The 20,268-nt window shown below is 40.2% G+C and overlaps 1 protein-coding gene across 1 annotated transcript in view; it reads left to right on the top strand.

Moving 5' to 3' along the window:
• The first annotated feature begins 6,390 nt into the window (after nucleotides 1–6,390).
• The window catches only part of plekha7a (pleckstrin homology domain containing, family A member 7a), a 140,474-nt gene continuing 126,596 nt past the window's right edge, over nucleotides 6,391–20,268 (top strand). Inside the window, exons 1-3 of the mRNA XM_061076964.1 lie at nucleotides 6,391–6,535; nucleotides 6,638–6,714; nucleotides 6,868–6,925. Of these exons, the coding sequence (XP_060932947.1) occupies nucleotides 6,453–6,535; nucleotides 6,638–6,714; nucleotides 6,868–6,925 (218 nt within the window). The 5' untranslated portion in view covers nucleotides 6,391–6,452. The remainder of the gene's footprint in view (nucleotides 6,536–6,637; nucleotides 6,715–6,867; nucleotides 6,926–20,268) is intronic.

Raw genomic sequence — 20,268 nt, 5'->3', positions numbered from 1 at the left:
GTTGGATTAGCCATAAATTGCTTCAGAATTCCTTCATTGTGAGGAAATTGTTGTGCGTAATCCGCTGTTCTAACAAGTAATAATCAGGAAACCTCCAATGTTACTTCCCTTTGTGGTGAATGAGCCAGAATATGGAGAAAAGAGTTGATATTTGCTGTCTGCAACACAACGAGAAGTTTGAGTTTTATCACCAGAGGTTTTAGTCAGTAACCCTCCAGTTCCCATCAGACCCACATTACAATACATACAAATAATAATTTCAAATGATCATTGTTTTATTCTGGTTGGATTTCCTGATGGATGGATCTGGTGACAAATGATGGGATGAACCTAAATTAGATCATAAATGTTTTTTGCTCACCTTTGATCATATCCAACTTCTGTTTTGATAAGCTAGCTTGCAGTATATATACATATTTGGTTCAAGATTTTCAAGTAGTAGTCTTTAGTGGCAGAGCAACACAAATTCTGCAGAAAGAACCTGTAACAAAAATGATTATAAATGAAGCTGTAACACAGTACCCTCTCTATGAGCAACTGTTGACACTGGGCTGAGCAGGATTTATGTCTCTAATTCACCAAGGTAAATCATAAGAAAACACTCCAGTGACCTTGCAGATTAACCCTGTTTACCCAAATTCATAAATGACAAAGGTTTGGACTGTCCCCTGCCAACAGGAACTGAGTTATCAAAATGTACACTGTATACAGAAAAAAGTGGGAGACTTCCTTCTGTGATGTAAGGGATTAGACGGTAGCAACAGGCAGCCTCAATTTAGACCGTAGATTGTAAATACATAAGGACGACGTGTCTCCACTTCCTCCGATTAATAATGGATCAAACGACTGTGTGTAAAGTAAAGGTGGTTGAGAAACCAGCACAAAATTATGCACGTAGTCTAAAAATATCTTAAAGCTAATGTAAATGAAATAAAAACTGTCATGTAATCAAGTTTTTATAATCAAGTTTCTGATTAAATATATATATTTGTTGACTTTCGATTCTTATATTTGTTGACTTTTGATTCTTATATTCGTTGAAACGATTGAATGATAATTGAAAATAATCATTATTGATGTCAACAGACTTATGACACCATACATATTATCGGATAGTTTTTGTTCTTGTGGTTTCAGACTGTTATTAAAAAGGTGAAGTCATGCGAACACCAAGCAGCCCCATCTACAGAGATCAATCTGAATAAATGCTGTATTCCTTCAAGGCAGTGATTCATTCCCCAATGTTTTCTGTCTACAACTTCAAGGAGTTTTTGCCTTCTCAGATTTTTTTAATCAATAAAACGCCCAAAGTACATCATAAGCTTACTTCAGATCATTTTGTCTGCATCACAATATAACTCTCTGGCATGAGGAAATTCTATAATAACACAATCTATATGCAACATACATGCAACATCCCTAACCCCGACATGGTACAACAGACACCTGCCCCTCCAGGCTGAGTTTGACACGTTACCAACAAAGAAGGCTAAATTATCTCTGCTTACATGTATTTTTAAAAAGAGAGGAAAAGCAAGTAAACTTCTTGTCTTTCAAGCTCGTTCAGCTGCTTTTGGATTTATTATTACAATAAAAAACACTCTCTCAGAGAGATATTGAATCATTTTTTTTACTTCTTCTCTGATTCATCTGAATGCCCAACGGACACTTGGGAGCAGGACAACCCTCCTGACAATGTATCTGTTGTTAACTCACAGATCTGCACGACGTGCTTTAAAGTAAATTTACATAGGCTTCCTCTTGTGGAAGTTTGAACAGCAACAGGCACCTGAACACACACAAACACACTGCAGTACAGTACTAATGGCTTTGACATACTGACGTGTCAGCCAGGATACTTGACTGCATAAGTCTCTCATTGTTCTCCATTATGTGAGCGCTTTATCTTTTCCCACAAATACACTGGCATGGTTGGGAAAAAACCTGTCTCCAGAGCTTTCAGCCGACCTCTACCTGCCCTTCAGCTCACTCTGCCGCCGGTGTTTCTTGTGTTGTTGTTAAGGTGCCTACAAAACCTCATGCTGCCGACTGAACAAGAGGGAGAGGTTATCAAACACATGCAAACCAAAAGCCATCAGAGAGGGGTACAGGGTGCTCTCACTGCTGCTACATGGTCAGGGAGGATTAGATAAATGGTCAAATGAACCCTGATGATGGGCTCAACTGAAACTGAGAAATTACAAATAACGAAAAGCCACAAACTTCCTGCCAGAATGTTCAACATTTTTTAAACTAGTTGTGTGTCTTTCCAAGTGCTCCAGGGCCCAAGGGAACTGAACATGAATATCAACGGTCTCTCTACTCCTTCACACTGTGTTCCACCTTTTTGGGAAATGACTGTTTTTGGCCAGGAAATTCCTGCTGAGCGTGAACTTGACAACAACTCAGGTGAGCTGTTTTTCTTTCAAGTGCGGATTTCAAAATAATAGGGCTGCATGGAAAACGTGTGGGGATGTTGTCGTGAGCACGCCGCCACACGTCTCCTGGATGTGGAGTCCCAGCGGAGGGTGAAATTCCAATGAGCTCAGAGTTCCTGATGAGTGACTCAGAACAAACGGGGTCTGACAAACTGACAGAGGCTTTTATTTACCTTAATGAGCCACTGAGGAAAACCTACAATAACCTGTTTGCTGCATGTAAACAGAAGAGGCTCACGGACATACCACTACACTGAGGTTATTGTTGGATACCAGCTTCCCACTGACATATTAGCTTATTATTACAGTCAGGTGGCTTTAGCTTGACTTTTGGGAAGCAGTCATGTCGTCCATCTTCATATACTGTTGTATGCTCTTTCCCAATTCACTCCTCAGCCCTTAGTGTTGTTCCATTTCTCTATGTGATGAAGGGGTAGTGGCCATCTAGCCCTTCAACCATAGTGTATTAAGGCCCCCCCCCCGGAAATTGAAGAGTGCTGTACAAACTGACAAAGCAAATCCACATGGCGACCATTGAGGGGTAAATAATAATAATTTAAGTACGAAACCTTGCAAAATAACCATGAAAAGATGTTCAAATTTAGGGGAATATCTTATTTTATTCCAGTAGCAAATGAAAATGTTATGCAATCGCTGGGACAATCGTTTCTGGAATCACGCCGTCTAAACCTGCCTGTCTGATTGAGAGTAACTAAAAACGCTTGTTACTCCTGTTCTCGTATATGAAGTTTGAAAAAAATGTCCCCGCTCATGTTATAAGGTTAGTAGTGCGGGGCAGAAGTTTCTATGGGCAGGACTAACGTTACATTGAAATAACCAATGTGAACTTGATGACTGTGTATCAATAAATCAATCTGTCCCGTCTGTCCTGCAGCTGTCAGATGTGTCACTATTATAATATTGGTTGATAACGGTTGTTAATATATAACAATAGTTGATATTGTTTGTCACTATAGTAACCTTGGTTGGCTGCTGATGACGTAGCGAGTGGTGTCCCAATTCCTCTGGGATGATTTCCTATAGCCCTACTCCTTGTGGCTCAGATTGGAGGAGACACTCCCAGCTAAGGGCACTTCATATGGAAGGGTGGGGCCAAGGGAGAGGAATTGGCCCAGGGCCTAAGCCTTTGTAACCCAAAGAGTTGTCAAGTAATTGTACAAAATTCAAATATGGTGAATAAAGAGCAGCTCTATAGACTCTTCCTGAAATGAATCATCACTTATAACTCATGTATCAAACTCCTGACAAAAAGAACTTTGGCCTCTATTTACTACCAAGTTACATAGCTCCTTCAATATAACAAGGGTAATTACAGTTATAAAGATTAATTATTTGCATCTTTATTTTGAGCTGTGTTCGACTAAGTTAAAGTCAGAGTTGGTTTGTATATCAGTATAGCTATTGCAATTCCTGATCCAACATGTAAAAGTATGTTGTCATATTTTCTTTATTGTTAAACTTTAAAAGGGCTGTTCAATTAATAAATTGGAACATATATTACTTGTGTGTTACTTTCACCAACGTTTCCTCATGATGTGCCATTTCTCTGAATACTATCTGGATAAATGACTCGCATTATAACAGAATGACAGTGTCAACACATTTTTATTCCACTGAGAAATTAAAGGAATTAAACAGGCTCCATCTGTGACCTCATGCAGTCATCAAATAGATTTTCACACATTCAGTCTTACTATCTCCAGTGGAGAGGCCCTTACTGGGATTCACCAGCTGATATTATTCTGAGAAATGATTTCATTACAAAAACAGCTCCACCAACACAGCCTCTACTATGAAGTGTCGGAACAAAAGCACTGACCTGGCTGAGAATCAAAGGACTTCCAAATCAAAGCTTTTCCTGATGAGGTTTCTGACTGTTTGAAGAAAGTATTTAATCTCATAATCAGTCCCCTCCCCTCGCAGTTAAGTCATCTAAATATTCAAGTGGTACCCAGGACATATTCAGCACATATTTCCTTCACTTTGCCTGAAAGCTGCCAGAGAAAACACTGGCACAGCATCTCCTCTTCTCATCTTGGTTTTCTCTGTGGATGCAGACTGTAGAGATGCCTTCAAGTGCTGTGGGAAATGGTACAACTTTAAAAGATTTTAAGTTGTACTCTCTTTTCATTGATAAGGAATTCGTTTTCAGGTTTATATATTTCACTGGTTGCAACCAAATATTAAATTACTTAAAACTATATTGATTTAGGATATGTTTTTTTGTGGGGACATCATGACTGGTTAGTGTGAAATCAAACCACCAACTCTGTCATCTTCACCCTCTGAGTCTTTACGCTTCAGTCTCAAAAACAAGGGAATTGGAAATAATTACTCCTCCAAGTGCAAAGATGGTAAACCTGATTTCAGATAAAACATCGTCTCCATGCATTCTCTCAGCCATTAAGAGAATTCCTGTGAACATGCACAAATGAAACACCTTCAACCTGCACACCTTCAATAACCAATCACATACATTTTAAAGAAAAAAAAAAATTAAAACACGAGTATAGCAGTTTTTTTAAAGCTAATATCCTCGCATTAGGTTTTGTTAGTTTTAAACTTAAATTTTTTCCCCTATTAACATACTTACAGCATTTGACATATTTTAGAGAAGCTGACAGTAAACAAAGAGAGAAATTTTGGAAACTAACTGAGGGATTTTGTGTTTACAGTGTCTTGAACCCTTTAGTTGCCTAAAATTGAACGCTTCTCATCTCTTGTTGAAATTAACATAACCAGGGCAAGTGCCAGGGCCCTTTTAGAAATTGTAAAATTCACATGTCTTATATTCTCTTGGCAAAATCTCAACAATTCCATCTGTTCTAGATATAAGAATACAACATTTAGAGGTTCTGTACTGTTCTTTACATCTTATCTTTTAACTCCTTTTATTAGATTTTGTTTTTGTCAAATGTAGCTTTATGCCTTTAGAAACCGTTAAAAATCCATAAATATCTATATTACTTTTACATCAAATCTTTATTTGTTTATAATTGCAATCTTAATGAGGTAGCAATGGTTTGCCAAATTCACAGGTCCACTTTTATTTAACTCGTCAAACTTCACATCTTCATCCTCTTAAAGAGAGAAGAGATGCATTTTCGATTTGATTTAGGGGAGACAAATTACCGGATGGGTTTTCACAAGTGGCAAAGAACCGTTCTTCTACATGATCTATAGAATATTAAAAAAGATGCTTAACAACCTGCTGCTCTGTAGCTGTTCTTCTTTATGTTGTGTTGCCTGGAGATATGATTTGCTTTTAACTATTGCTCAGGAGTCATGTGTGTGACCTTATCCCCCCTCAACAACACACACTTCCACTCAGGCGTGCACGTCATGCATCTGCACATGTGTCCCCTTCACATACACCCATCTTCTGCTCTTCTTCTGTTTTTCTTGGGGTTTGGCATGATATTGTTCATTTGCTTAAATTCACAGGTAGTCATTCAGTTTTCTGCCTGTCAACTTTGCATTTTTCTAATTTTGAGCAATTTTAACAGTGTTTAGGAAGAAGCCTCGGAGCCCATTGGATGTTCTGCCTCCACCTTCACTTTTTATGAATACTCGTATTTTCTGTTTTAAATACATCTGATCTAACGTGTAACATTCACATGTATATTCTCTTGGCAAAACCTATACTATTCCATCTGTTCTAAATATAAGAAAACAACATTTAGAGGTTCTGTATGGTTCTTTCCATCTTATCTTTTTACTCTTTTTATTTTTTAATTTTATTTTTATATATATATATATATATATTACTTGTACATCAAATCTTTTTAAATCACAGGCCAGTTGATAATTGTAATCTCCAGACATTCTTCTCCTGCATGTCGGAGTGAGTGAGTGAGTGAGTGAGTGAGTGAGTGTGAGACGTCCGGGCTTCGGAGCGGTCCCTGAAGGCAGCGCCGGCCCTAGCGGTGATCGCTCCCTGGAGCCTCGATGGAGAGAGAGGGAGCGAGGTGAAGCAGGACCTCGCACCGGATCATGGCGGCGCCTGTCGGGCGGGACACCTTACCTGAGCACTGGGCGTACGGAGTGTGCGAGGACGGCAGGGTCTTCTTCATCAAGTGAGTGAGGGGGGGGGGGCAGTGCGACGCTGTACCGCACCGTGTGACGGGAGTTGTGTGCTTCTCTGCGGTGTAACAGGTGTTTTTCTCCCCCCTCGGCAGTGACGACGCGCGGGCCACCACCTGGCTCCATCCCCGCTCCACCGAGCCGGTGGGCTCCGGACACGTCAGCCGCTCAGGTAGCTCGCTCCGCGGGGGCCGCTTGACCTCCGGGTTGCTTTCTGCTCAGTGTTGTCGAACTTCGTGTCGGTCCCCCGCAGCCGCCTGAGGGCCGAGCGAGGAGAGAGAGAAACTTCCCGGTGTCACGAACAAGTGTGTGGCTTTCGTTTCAGATCTGCCCCCGGGATGGGAGGAGGGCTTCACGGACGACGGGGCCAGTTTCTTCATCAAGTAAGTGCCGCGGCATCATCACCGCTGTCCGTGGCTGTGCTGCGGTCACCTGCGCATTACTGAAGTTACCGTGCGGCTTAATACGGCTCCTGCCTCTAATTCCCCCGCTGCCGGCAGAGGCAGCGACCGCAGGGACAGTGGATTAATATGGGGGGTGATTTACCTGCTGACCCCGGGGCGACCTCTGCTCTCTACCAGCTCTGGTTCTCAGATCAGATATATAGCTTCTATACTGGTGTGTGAGCTCGTATACTGGAGAGTGTGAGTTTGTATACTGGTGTGTGTGTGTGAGTTTGTATACTGGTGTGTGTGTGAGCTCGTATACTGGTGTGTGTATGAGTTTGTATACTGGTGTGTGTGTGAGCTCGTATACTGGAGGGTGTGAGTTTGTATACTGGTGTGTGTGTGTAAGCTTGTATACTGGAGAGTGTGAACTTCTCTACTGGTGTGTGTGTGAGTTTGTATACTGGAGTGGAGTGTGAGCCTGTGTACTGGAGAGTGTGAACTTCTCTACTGGTGTGTGTGTGTGTGTGTGTGTGAGTTTGTATACTGGAGTGGAGTGTGAGCCTGTGTACTGGAGAGTGTGAACTTCTCTACTGGTGTGTGTGTGTGAGTTTGTATACTGGACTGGAGTGTGTGAGCTTGTATACTGGAGAGTGTGAACTTCTCTACTGGTGTGTGTGTGAGTTTGTATACTGGAGAGTGTGTGAGTTTGTATACTGGTGTGTGTGAGTTTGTATACTTGTGTGTGTGACCTTGTCTACTGGAGTATCAGACAATGATGACACAGAGATTCTGTGGCACCAGTTTGCTTTTCACCTTACTCCCTCCTTTGGCTATTTTTTGACACACATTTGAGGAAGTATTGGGTGATACTCTTCTGTTCATTATTTCCTCATCAATTAACCTCTTAATAAAAGGTGTTTTCCACATTCAGAACTTTTGTCAGCTACTGTTCACAAAACAACAAGACTAATGTAAAGTCTAAATCAAGAGCGCTTTAACACCATAACTCAGAGACAAAAACGTACAACCCTACCCGAGACTCTATGCCTGTCATGACACATTTGTGGATCATTTCCATAAGCCCTTTATTACTTTCTTATATCAACTTGCACTTTATATCACCAGGGTCCTTATTCTGACTTGCTGTATTGGTGCATGTTGAACGTTGTATGTTCTCCCTGTCTGCCGAGGTTGTCTCTGGGTACTGCAGCTCCTCCAGGCCACAGATTAGGTTAATTTGAGACTCTAAATTGCCCGTAGGTAGGAATGCAAGCATCAAGTTTGTCTGTGATAGACTGGTGACGGTCCAGCAGGGTGAACCCCGCCTCTTGCCCAATGTCAGCTGGGATCCACTCCAGCCATCGGCAACCGTCAAAGGACAAACGCTTTAGATACGCTTGGAAGGATGTTTGTGCCGGAGTTGCATCATGGTCTAAAAGCTTAGTCTAAATTTTTTCTCTACTCTTCCAGGGATTATTAACTTTTGGATGATGTATTTATTCATCAAAGTATTCATATATCTGGGTCTAGATTAGATTATGTTTGATAAATAATCAAACATTGTCATCAGCCTTTGATAATCATCTCATTTTGGATGAGAAAACTTTCTGAGGCACTGACGAAGCAGATCCTTGATCTCTGGTGGCCCATAAAGTTGTCTTGTCTGGTGCTATGGTTTTATTGTTTGCCAAAGGTTCATGTATCCAAATGCTTTATTGAATATCATCATGTGCTATGTGAAAAGCAATAAAATGTCTTGCAGCATAGAGGCACATGTGCTCAGATTAGTCCTCTGAATCCAATATTTTTCCAGGAACATATTTTGGCTCAGCCATGCCTCAGCATACCCTTCTTACTTTCATGTTTTTTTCTCCCTGTGTGTGGGTGTGCTTCTAAGACTCCATGGCGGATAGCTGATTTCTCTGCTTGTTGAATATTCATGTCTTTTCTTTCTAAAGCCTATGTCAGATGGAAATTTGACTAATCAGTCAGTAATCGGCTGTTTTAAGGCACCGCTGGTGTGTTAGGCTGGAGGAGGTGATTGTGTCATTGAGGGCAAAGATCAGTTGTGTTGCTGTTGATGGTTCATGCTTCAGTACAGAGGTTTTTCTTTTCAGATTTGGAGTAAATGTTGTCAAAATTCCGGCTTATTATAAGTATCTTGTTGTGTTAGATGTTGTTAATTAGAATTCTTCAGTCAGATTTGATTTGCCGCTGTGTTTTTGCAGTGATGTGACTGTGTTTGTGTGTGTGTATGTATATGTGTGTCGTTTTGCTGTTACTCAATGAAAAATACATAAAACTGGCAATTACTGTGTTTTTGAATGTCTGGTTTAAGATGTCCTTTAACAGAGAAACCCTGCCACATATTCAGGACTGTAATTGGCCATCAGCCTCTCACCAGGGAGTTGTTGCTGTGTCACTTGTGATGCTTTTTTTGGCTGGAAAGCTGTGGAGCATTTCTGCATTATTCGGTATAAATGAATTTTCAGCCTTAATTATTTTTGTAAACAAACCACATTGTGATACAGCCATGTGCTATGTTGTGTCTATTTTGCGATTTACACCATCAAATGGCCGAGACCTCAAAAGACAGAAAAGTTACCTTTTTCATAACATTTACTACAATAGTGAAAGGACAAGTTCACAAATGAAAGTGAACGGTGAAAATCATCTCAACACTCCATAAAAATACATTTAAACATCCATCTGAAGATAAAATGTTATCAGTGTTGAGTTGACCAAATCAAGTAGGTATTTTCCAAAGATAATGTCCCTCTAGAATTAAATAATCTTTTTGTTATGTCATCCATTCACCAGGGAGACAAAAATAGGTAATTAAGGTAATTATTTTAAATGCTCAAATCAAAGTTAATTATTCAATTAGTGGTTTGAGGGAATATAGCCTACAATTTTGATCACAGATTGGCATTTGTTTGTTTGAGCCGAAGTTATGAAGTTCCCTCTCTGTTTCATACCTCATTACCTCCACCTTGGAGGTCTTTTTTTCACCTCTGTTTTGGCGGCTGTGGCTGAGGGGTAGAGTGGTCGTCCTCCAACCTGAAGGTCGGCGGTTCGATCCCCAGTCTGAACCATCTGCATGCCGAAGTGTCCTTGGGCAAGATACTGAACCCTCAATAGCCCCCCATAGAATAACAAAGTGCTGCAAGTAGATGCACTGTATGAATGTGTGTGTGAATGGGTGAATGTGTAACTGTACTGTAAAGCGCTTTGAGTGGTCATCATCAGACTAGAAAAGCGCTATATAAATACAAATCCATTTATCATTTGTTGTTTGTCAGTAGGATCATGCAAAAAAACTACTGAATGGATTTCTGTGAAACTTGGTGGAAGGATTGGCAAAAAGAACCCCATTCAAGATCAAAGTACTAATAAAGATACATAAAATATCAATCAACCAAATATGATTTGTATAGCCCATATTCACAAATCACAATTTGGCTCATAGGGCTTCAACAAGGTGTGATATCGTCTTCCCTTAACCCTCAACAAGAGTAAGGAAAAACGACTGAAAACTTAACAGGGTAAAAAGAACGTAGAAGACCAGCTGTCGTTTTTGAAATTAGCATCCGTAACTGTTTTTCTTTTAGTCTGGATAATGTGGTTGCCTGTATTTTTCTAAATGACAGTTTGCTCCTTGTTTTGAAATCTGCGGAGTAAACACTGCATCTTTCATGTGCACGCGCTGAGATCTTGATGGACAAACCTGGGTTGACTTACCGAGTTGATAACCAGCGTCGTGTGACAGCTTAGCTTGATAGCGATTGTTAGGTTAAGCTCACCTGGATATCACAAAGATATCCTGGGTATATGTTGAACTTTCTTCATAGTAAAGGCCTCTGGAGCTGGAGAGGAACAGATTCAGGAGCACTGGTCTGTACAGGTTAGCCTTTAGCCCAAGCTTTAGCCAAACCTTTAGCTTAGTGCATAGCCCGGCTAGCTTTCCCTGCTTCGGTTTCCTCTCCCTCCACCTAAACAGAAACCTTTCCAGCCTGGCTCGCGTAAATCGTTGCTCTGACCTCATGGGTAATCCTTCCCAGCAACAGACATTAAAAATAGTCTATAGAACAAGCCAATTTTCTCCCTGATTTTCTCATGCACTGTTGTAGTTCATAAGGGGGCAGTAATATTAAAATAAGACCATTTCATAACCAGTCAAAAACTCCTTGTAGGGGCTTTAATTATTAATGCTAGTTCCAATGATATATTTTCCATTCTGAAAGTATTCAGATCCCATCGTCTTTTTAAATTTTGCAGCTTTATCATCCACTAATTATCACATAATGACAAAGTGAAAAAGTACCTTTTACACTGAAAAGTATTTTTAACAGTTTAACAAGAATGGAAAACCTAAAAGGTGGTTTATTATGCGCTTATATTATTTATTATTATCATATTAATATAAAAATGGAAAACCTGGACTAAGTGGGTTTTTAATCTGCAGCACACACAGGTCAAACCTGAAGTGATGTTGACTTTTGTTGTCCGACATTCTGAATTCATATATGATTCGCATTAGGGTTTTGTAATCTAGCAAATTCATACTGACCTGGACCACTAGTTAAAGAATATAGGGAACAATATGTTAATCTTACATCTTGATTTCACTCTTAACTTTTGCTTCATGTCTTCCTTCAGAAATGTCAGGTAAGAAAGGAAAACTAGAGCAAGGACAGGACTGTCTCTAGCTAAGGCTCAGTGGGACAAGTTTGTTTTCTGTACCCTTCTCCAAACTTTAAATGGGCTTATGAATGGTATTTCTTATAACAGAAATAACAAGGGGAAATAATAACAACCCTGAAATGCAATATCCTATTCACATCAAAGGGCTACTATTTATCTACAGGCCATGTTTATATAACAGCCCCCCAGGGCTCCACCACTGTCTGCTCTGGAGCCTCCTCCATCCTAAGTATGTTTTTCATGCTTTTATTACTTGCAACGAGGACAGCACAGCTCCCCCCCGTGTGTCTCTGTGTTCGCTTCGTTGTCTCTGCACACTCACAGAGTTCTTGGAAGCAAATCAATGTGAGAAAATAAGCCCAGTTTGATTCCCTTCTCAGCACAGTATGTATTTAACAGCTGAGTGGGAAAAGATTCTCTGATTTATCATTTTTAATCCCGCTAAGAGAAAGATCTTCTAGGGCTCGTAGGCTGTTAGAACGAGACTTGGTCTAAATCTGTAAAACTGAGGACGTTGTTGGCTGTAAAACCTTAATCTAATCTTCATATTTATGTAATAATTGACTATGTTTACATGGACATTGCATGAACTACTCCAACTATTGATCATATTCTGAATAAGACATCTTTGACTATGGTGTTTGCATGAGTTGCTTTTTATTTTGCCATCTTGTTTACACCCGTCACATGGTGAGCAATAGTTTGCTGATCAATTGTTTCAATTATTTTCTCTTTAGTCATTTTAGTTGACCTTGACTTTTGACCTTTGACCAATCAGCTCTATATGTCAATCATCTGGATATTAACTCCGAAATAATATTCACAGGGAAGTTTATGAAAATATGGCCATGTAATGTTGAGGGATTTAGTACACACACACCGACACACACACACTGACACACACACACACATCGACACACCGACACACACACCGACACCGACACACACCAATACACACTGATGCACACACACACACAGGTCAAAACAATACTGCATGGTTTTGCCAGAGAGCAGAGAAATTAATTAATTAATTTCATGATTCAAACATACAATAATAATAATAATAATTGAGAATGAAAGCATAACAGCCTGGAGGCTTATTTCCTGCTATTAACACGATGCCATTTGTTCTCGGCTTCAAAGAAGGTGGCTCCATAACATCAGAGTTAAACTACTCTTGCTTGATAGCTGTTATCTTTAATTAACAAAAAGAAATGACTGCAAGGCAAACATACCTGATCGATCAGACAGACCTCAACATGGAACATGTCCTTTGCTGTGTTAACTGGCCTCAGTATGTTGTCACTGAACCTTAGTTTGTCAGAAGGCATGTGTTATTTCAGGGAAGGTGTGGATGTGCTCCACAGAAACATCTTTTCTTCCGTTCTTTGCCTGGGCTTGCTTTAATAAACCCCTTCATGTGGCCCTAAGGACAAGTGTGATGTATTTGTTCAGTTTGTTTGACAACTTCTACCACTGCGGCTTAACCCTCTCTCACATACCTCTCCTCTGAAGTATAAGATGTGTTTGCATATGAATGTTCCAACTCTTTCACTCTTTGTGTTTGCTCACACTCGTACATAGACACAAACAGACATGGTGTGTGTGTGTGGTTGTGCCGTCCCTCCGATGGGCCTCTGGATGGTCCTCCTGCTCCTAGTCCTGCAACCACTCCCAGCAGAGGGCTCCTGGGACAGGAAGATGGGGAGCAGAGCCGATCAGATCCAAGGAGGATCAAACCTCTCGCAGGAACGTCTGCCTGACTGCCTGCGCTGAAAGGAATTGAAGGGAGGCAGGAGGGAGAGGAACATACACACACTCATACACACAGTAATGCAGAAATCGAGAGAGATGTGATGCCTGTCGGTGGTAGAAGACGGGTGGTTCAGTCCCACAGGCCTCAGCCCTGTCCTCACTCATTATCCTGCTCTAGGTCAGAAACACAGTCACTCTCTGTTTCTTACCAGCATTAGATTTCACTTTGTTGTCGTGCTGAAATTAGTTGTCAATCAATTAATCACTCAAACTTAATGAATTGCCAACTGTTCTAAAAATTAAGTGATGGTTTCAAGGTTTTTTTCAAGCAAATGTGTCAAACATGGTTTGGTTTCTGGCTTCTCAGATGTGAAGATTTGCTTCTTCTCTCAGTTTTCTTATTAATGACTGTAAATCAGTGATTGATTGTTGTGGAGAAATCCGTTTAGGCTTTGGGATATTTTCGTGGACATTCCTCATTACTCTGTGACATTTTCTGACAAATTACTTATATAATTAATTAATCTCAGGGGGCTAAACTTTGTTGAAGCAGAATCCACAGGAGCAATATGGAGGCATGTGATGTTTTTTCTGTTGTTTTATTACGTCTGAAGTTTAGGTCACCATTGACCTCAATTGTATTAGATTCTGCTGCAGCAAAGTTTACCCCTGAGACTCCAGAAGTGTTTTGTGGACTCAAACACTTCACCCACCCCCCCATCGGCATAGTGGTGACTTGAGAATGAGTGAAGTTTAATTTTTCGGTGAACTAGCCCTTAATTTCTATTCACAGATTCTGCATGTGAATGTACAGAATCTTTGGGCGAGGGACAAGATTTTGCGGCAGAACGCCTGATTACTGTTTCTTGTTTGACCAATCACGTTTGAGCAGGCTGTGGTTTCCCACAGGTTAACAGTCAGTGTGGAGATCAAAAGAGGGGGAACACATTGCTCGAAATGCAAAGGTAACAAAGTGCCTCACATTCAAAATAATAACAATATAGATTAGCCAAAATGCTGTCTGAACCTTAAACACATACAAATTGTAGGTTGTGTATATAGCGATGCAGAAGATGTAGTCTTTTCCCAAATATCTACTGTCTACACCGGAAGCAACACAATATTTGCCGTTGCCCCCAGAGGCTTATACCTTATCAGATGATGGCTGATGGGCTCTGACATTTTTGTATTAGCCATGAAAAAACTGAAACTACAAAATGTAATAAATCACATTACTGAACGTTAAGATTGAACCCTTCCTTCACAGGCCACAGATATTAAAACCAATTATCTGCTGGAATGTTTTTAAACCAGTTACACAATTAAACCAGTTGATTGGTGTATGTCTTGATACGTATAGCAACCAAATACCTAGTGTGAAGACACTGACAGTCACTTTTTATTTGCTCACCTCCAGTTCTTTATTAAAATCTCAAGTATTCCTGCAGCTCATATTAGTTTATACTGAATGACTAAGTAGTGTGCAGATGTGCAGGGGTAGTGCTCTTGGCAGAAAGCTGAAATTGGTTGTGCAGTGATTTGAACGCTGCATGACTGGCAGCATAAGCACAATGATGGTATCAGCAAGCTGTGACAAAGGAGCTTATCTCAAAGTAGGTTACATTAATGTCATGAGCATGGCCCTGCAAGATTCAAACCCCTTCGAGTCTCTGTTATACTGACTAGAGATACAATCAAGACGGGAGATGACTTTGTTAAACCTTTAAACGGTTTGCTGAGCCGAATGCTTTGTCTCAGCAGTGTTAGAGCTCACTTTATTTGGCAGTGACATGCATTCAGTCTTTGTAATCGACTCGCCTGTACTAGTCTCGGTTTAGGAGGGGGAAAGGGCATGTCTCTCAATATGAGAAAATACAGTGGGTGGCTGCCTCTCAGTCTCTCACTGCTTATGTAGGAAAGCACTGAATTACAATATCATGAACCTTGTAAGGAACTTTCAGGAAAATGTCCCTGGGAAGATGTTGTATAATGGATGTGAGCTGGGCCATGTAATAACGCCTATTTTTCATGTCTTGATTTTGGACAAGAGGTTCTTGGTGATGACGTGAACACGACACTGAATGGACCTAAGTATAGACTTGTACAGAGAAGGCCATGCTGCTGCTGCACCTGAGCGGCTGCTGTGAGGCCTTCCTGCTCACATAGAAAGGGCAACTTCATAAAAATCGGTTTCTAGGATTTCTCTTTTCTTTTTTGTGAACCTACTAATATAACCGATGGATCATATTAAAGGCGTTAGAACACAGGGTTGGTTTGTGCTCGCCGTCTGACGTCTCTTTGTGCTCAACTGAAAAAGAGGCTTTGTTTTGCGGTGGAGCCATAGCTAAACCAAAGAACCAACAGTTCCCTGGCAGACAAATAAAGGCTGGAAAAGAAAGCTTTGTCAACAATAGATTTTCTGTTGTTTTGATTGGTCGCAGGTGCTAAGCAGTTTCCGTATTTGCTTTCGCAGCAGCAGGAAAGTTAAATATTATTTCTTGTAAATGTCAGCCCAAGGACAGTGTTTATATTCAATGTTGTCTTCACTGGCTGTTCTCCATACTTAACGATGTTCCCTCCAGATATTTGTTTCCAACACCTGCTTCTCTACAAAATACCCAGTTCAGCAACTTGTACCAGGATGTATTAAGCTTTTTGGGAACATGCTTTTCTTTATTGACTGTCATTCAGCTCACTTTAGATTGTGAGTAAATTAGTAACTTCCAGAGGTGTCGGGTAAATCATTTTCTCACTCTCCCCTGGCTCTATCTCTTTTGATCCCACACATCGTAAAGCATATATTTAAAAATCCTCAGTAGTTTTAAGTAGTAAAAATTGCAGAATTTCCTTGGAAAAACCTAAAGGTTTAATGCACAATATATGTATTTTTCTGTCTCTCGTGGTTCCCTAATCAGAACAACAACAAAAAAAAACAGAGTTTGGTGACGTTGAGAAGAAGCATTGAATCATGGGAGTTGTTGTCTTCACCACTATTGTCATTGCAGTCAGTTTAGGATTCCCTTAATGTCAGTCGTTTTTTTATCGGGAGCTCAATTATCCTCTATGAGGTCTCCTCCTCCCTGAAACAAATGGACCAGGTAATTAAAACAGATACATATAAAACCATCCCCAAGGGTCTGCGAGCTGAGCTGCAGCTAACATTTACTACGCTTGTTTCTCTGATAAGTTATGATCCAGCCATTCAGGAGGTTTTTATGTGGAGCTGAATTGAGGTCTCCTCCCCTCCAAATCCAACAATGGTGAATAAACTTGTTTAATATTCAAAAAATCTGTTTTAATCCTGATAGGTTGGCACAGGGTGTCTTCAGGGGCTACTAGCCAAGTTGCTGCTCACATGTGCTTAGCTTTTCTATCTAAAATCCAAAATCCGTATATCCGGTGACGAAAATCCTTAAAATTCTTAAAAATAGAATCAAAAATAACTGGGCCGTGAAAATGCATATTTAAAAATTCTGACCTTTGCTGTCAGACGAGCACAATATACCAACTCGTGAAAAGTGGATATGAAACCATGGACAGGTGATCAAGTAAAACAGACTCTTACTTTGATAAAACATTATGGGGCCCTCTAGCTTTGAAAGTTGCTGGAAACATTTTGATTAATTAAAAACACAACTTTACAACAATTATCATGGAGGTCAAGTTTTTTTTTTTTTACATTTCAATGCAGAAAGATGATGTTTTAAGCATCACCTGTTTGGTCTCTTGTGTGTCAGGTGATGCTTTCAGTGTCACTTGACACGTTCGTCCTGTGCAGTTTGAACTGCTGGTCTCAGCCAGCGGTTCATATAGTGTGTGTGTGTGTCTGTCTGTGAGAGAGAGACAGCTGAGGGCCAGGCGAGGATGGAGGCTTCTCTGAATGGAAGATGTGTAGATTTGAAAATAAACACATTTCCACTCAAGAGCAGTCTCTGGTGGCGGGGGGCTGCCCACCTTTCATTAGAGGATGTTAGCTGTTTCCAATATACGTACATTTTATCACGTGGAGATGTCCCAAGCGGTTAACTTAATGTTTAAGTGCCATGTTTAACCCAAACATTTTTATATGATTGTGTTAACGAATATGATATTTAAACCACGATATTTAGTGTTTCATCAAAGATAAGTCATATAATTTAGATTACAGCTGAAAAGACACATCTAAGTGTGCAGTGTCTCTTTCATGAAACGGATGGATTATGAACCACAGCTGTGTATTGGTGTTATTCTAGCTTTGTTTCCATTTGTCTTGATAGAAAAGTTCCACCCCTCTTTGACTTTTACTTGGCAAACACCAAAGGAGTAAACACTCTGCAGTAAAGTTGGCTCATGAGTGGAGTGAATATTTGATGTGTGTTCACTTCAGAAGATGAGAGAAAGTAGAAGATATATGGGAATCAGGGTATTTTTGAAAGAAGATGAGTAACTTTTGATCAAATCTACGATCTTCCCCCTGAGATAGCATCCATCTGCTGAGAGAGCATCTCCATCTTGCTTTCTCCTCCACACTCTGCTTCAGACACACTCCCTTTCTGTCAAAAGCTGATCATCTCTCTTGTTTTTACAGAGTATGTCTCGCTAGGACTTCACCTCCTAACTATTACTTTCTCTCTCATGTATTTTTTTTGTTTCTCTCTGAAAGGGTAAACGACCTTGAGACAGTTAGAGAGGCTTTATTCCAGTCATTCCTGAAAGCCAGGACCAGGGTTTGAATGTACATTCTAGTTGATAATCAATCAACACAGAGTTTAGTTTATGAAATAGAAACTGCTTGACTTGAAAGGTGTTTTTTCTCCTTCCACTTTACATCTCTACCAGTTTCATTTAAGGCATAAATTGTACATTATCTAAGTGATTTGTTTTATTGTTTTTTGATGAATGCTGCTGTATTGTGAACATTTAAAAAAAATCTTCCCAGTGCAAGGAATCAGTCTAGGAGGACACACCACAGCTTGTTGTGCTTCAGCTTCAGATTAAAAAAATGAGATGTGTTAGTTATCAAGCTCTTAAATGAGCTTTGTTAATGTAAGCTATCAACCCCTGTCTCGCGCTCCTCTATAAGCTCGCCTATCGATCTGTTCATCATAAACAAAAAAGCTAATAAGCATTTTTTCCAAAATGTTGATATATTCCTTTTAAAAGGCAACAATACATTTTTATTTGTACTTTTTACTCTTATCAAATATCTATTTTCTTCTCCACTTTTTCAATGTCAAATAAAGAAAAGTTCCAGTAGGTTTGGTTTTAATTAATTAGATTAATTAGTCTAATAATCTAATAATAAGACTAAAATAACTAGATGAAACGTCATGATTGACAGCTGAGACTGACTTGCACTTGGTTTCAGATATTTTTGCTTTATTTGTGCACAGTTGGAGGAACTGGAGATGCGGCATCCATCTTTATTTACAGTCTAGGTTTCACTCCATCAGACCGTGTTAAACGCTGATGTTTCCTACACACTGACATTAAAATCATATGTGTCCTAACAAAGCACCTCCCTGTGGTTGTTGGATTTCATCACTCCTGTCACTGAATTCTTTCAATACCCAACTGAAGCAATATTTTGGGAGATTATTCTCCCTCTTGTCTCCCTCTTCCTCTTTTCCTCCTCCCACTGTTACAGATGGAAGGATTACGCTTTGGGGTCATTTAAGTCCACCGCATGGCGATATGTGTGCTAAATAGCATTTCTGAAGGGATTCTGAAAATGGATGTTTTGAATATTTAACCTTGCCCTGCAGTGGTATTAATCCACAGATTCTCACAGAGGATCTGAGTCCAACACAGATCTGTCAGGCTGATATGCTGGTTATCATGATGTGAGAATATGCATGACTGAAAGCAGCAACTAAAGCGGGGCAGAGAACTGCACATAGAGGTATTGTGGCGCTACCAGTTGTTTTTTTCAATAACAATCAGATAAACAGAAGAAGTTGTTTGGCACCAAACAAATAACCGCTCAAATCCAAACAGCTAATCAGAAAGTAATTAGGAGCCTCCCAGCTTCATCCGAGAGCTCATGACTGTGATATTAAAAATAAACAAACTGATTAATTTGCATTGGAACAGTTTAGAAATTATGTCTCAAAAATAATCAATTGCTCATATAAACAAATTACTTACCACACCATGATGAAAAATGGTGGCATCCATCTGTTCATCCACCCCATCCATTCTTCCTTGTCATCCATCCATCAATCCAACCATTCCTCTCTTCCTCTCTTCCTTCCTTCCTTCCTTCCTTCCTTCCTTCCTTCCTTCCTTCCTTCCTTCCTTCCTTCCTTCCTTCCTTCCTTCCTTCCTTCCTTCCTTCCTTCCTTCCTTCCTTCCTTCCTTCCTTCCTTCCTTCCTTCCTTCCTTCCTTCCTGTTCCCTCGCTCCCTCGCTGACAGGATTTACTTACTTATATCTGAAGGTCACATTGAGATAAAATTCCTCTTCTCCTGGGAGTCCTGGACTTGGCCTCTGTGAGCTCCTATAATGACAAAGGGGGACAATTTACAGCTTGGTGTTAAATTAAAAATCCTGAAGAGATCATCATGAAGCGATCATTTTCTTCTTCTGAATTCTCTTCAACTACTCTCTAATGCTTCTCTCGGTCACAATCAGTGAATAATGGTTCAAAGTTCAAAAGGTTCTCAAAGAGCTTTTCTCTTTCAAGAAACATAAAAAGGGAAGAGCACTTCAGATATTTGTCAGGTTTCTGTGACAAAATGTTCTTCAAATAAATATCATTCCGGTACACCCATACTCACAAAGATCATCTGTTAAAATGTCAACCACGTCATAGAAAATATGGATTTGTGTGCCCAGCGACCTTCGTTCTGTTGATGGCGTGGGAACAGCTGCACCTGATTTCCTGCACGTCAAAAGCAG

Source organism: Limanda limanda, chromosome 8 (genome assembly GCF_963576545.1).
Source record: "Limanda limanda chromosome 8, fLimLim1.1, whole genome shotgun sequence".
Lineage (NCBI taxonomy): Eukaryota > Metazoa > Chordata > Actinopteri > Pleuronectiformes > Pleuronectidae > Limanda > Limanda limanda.
Note: the sequence above shows the minus strand (reverse complement) of the source record. Positions and strands in the feature narration are given on the sequence as shown.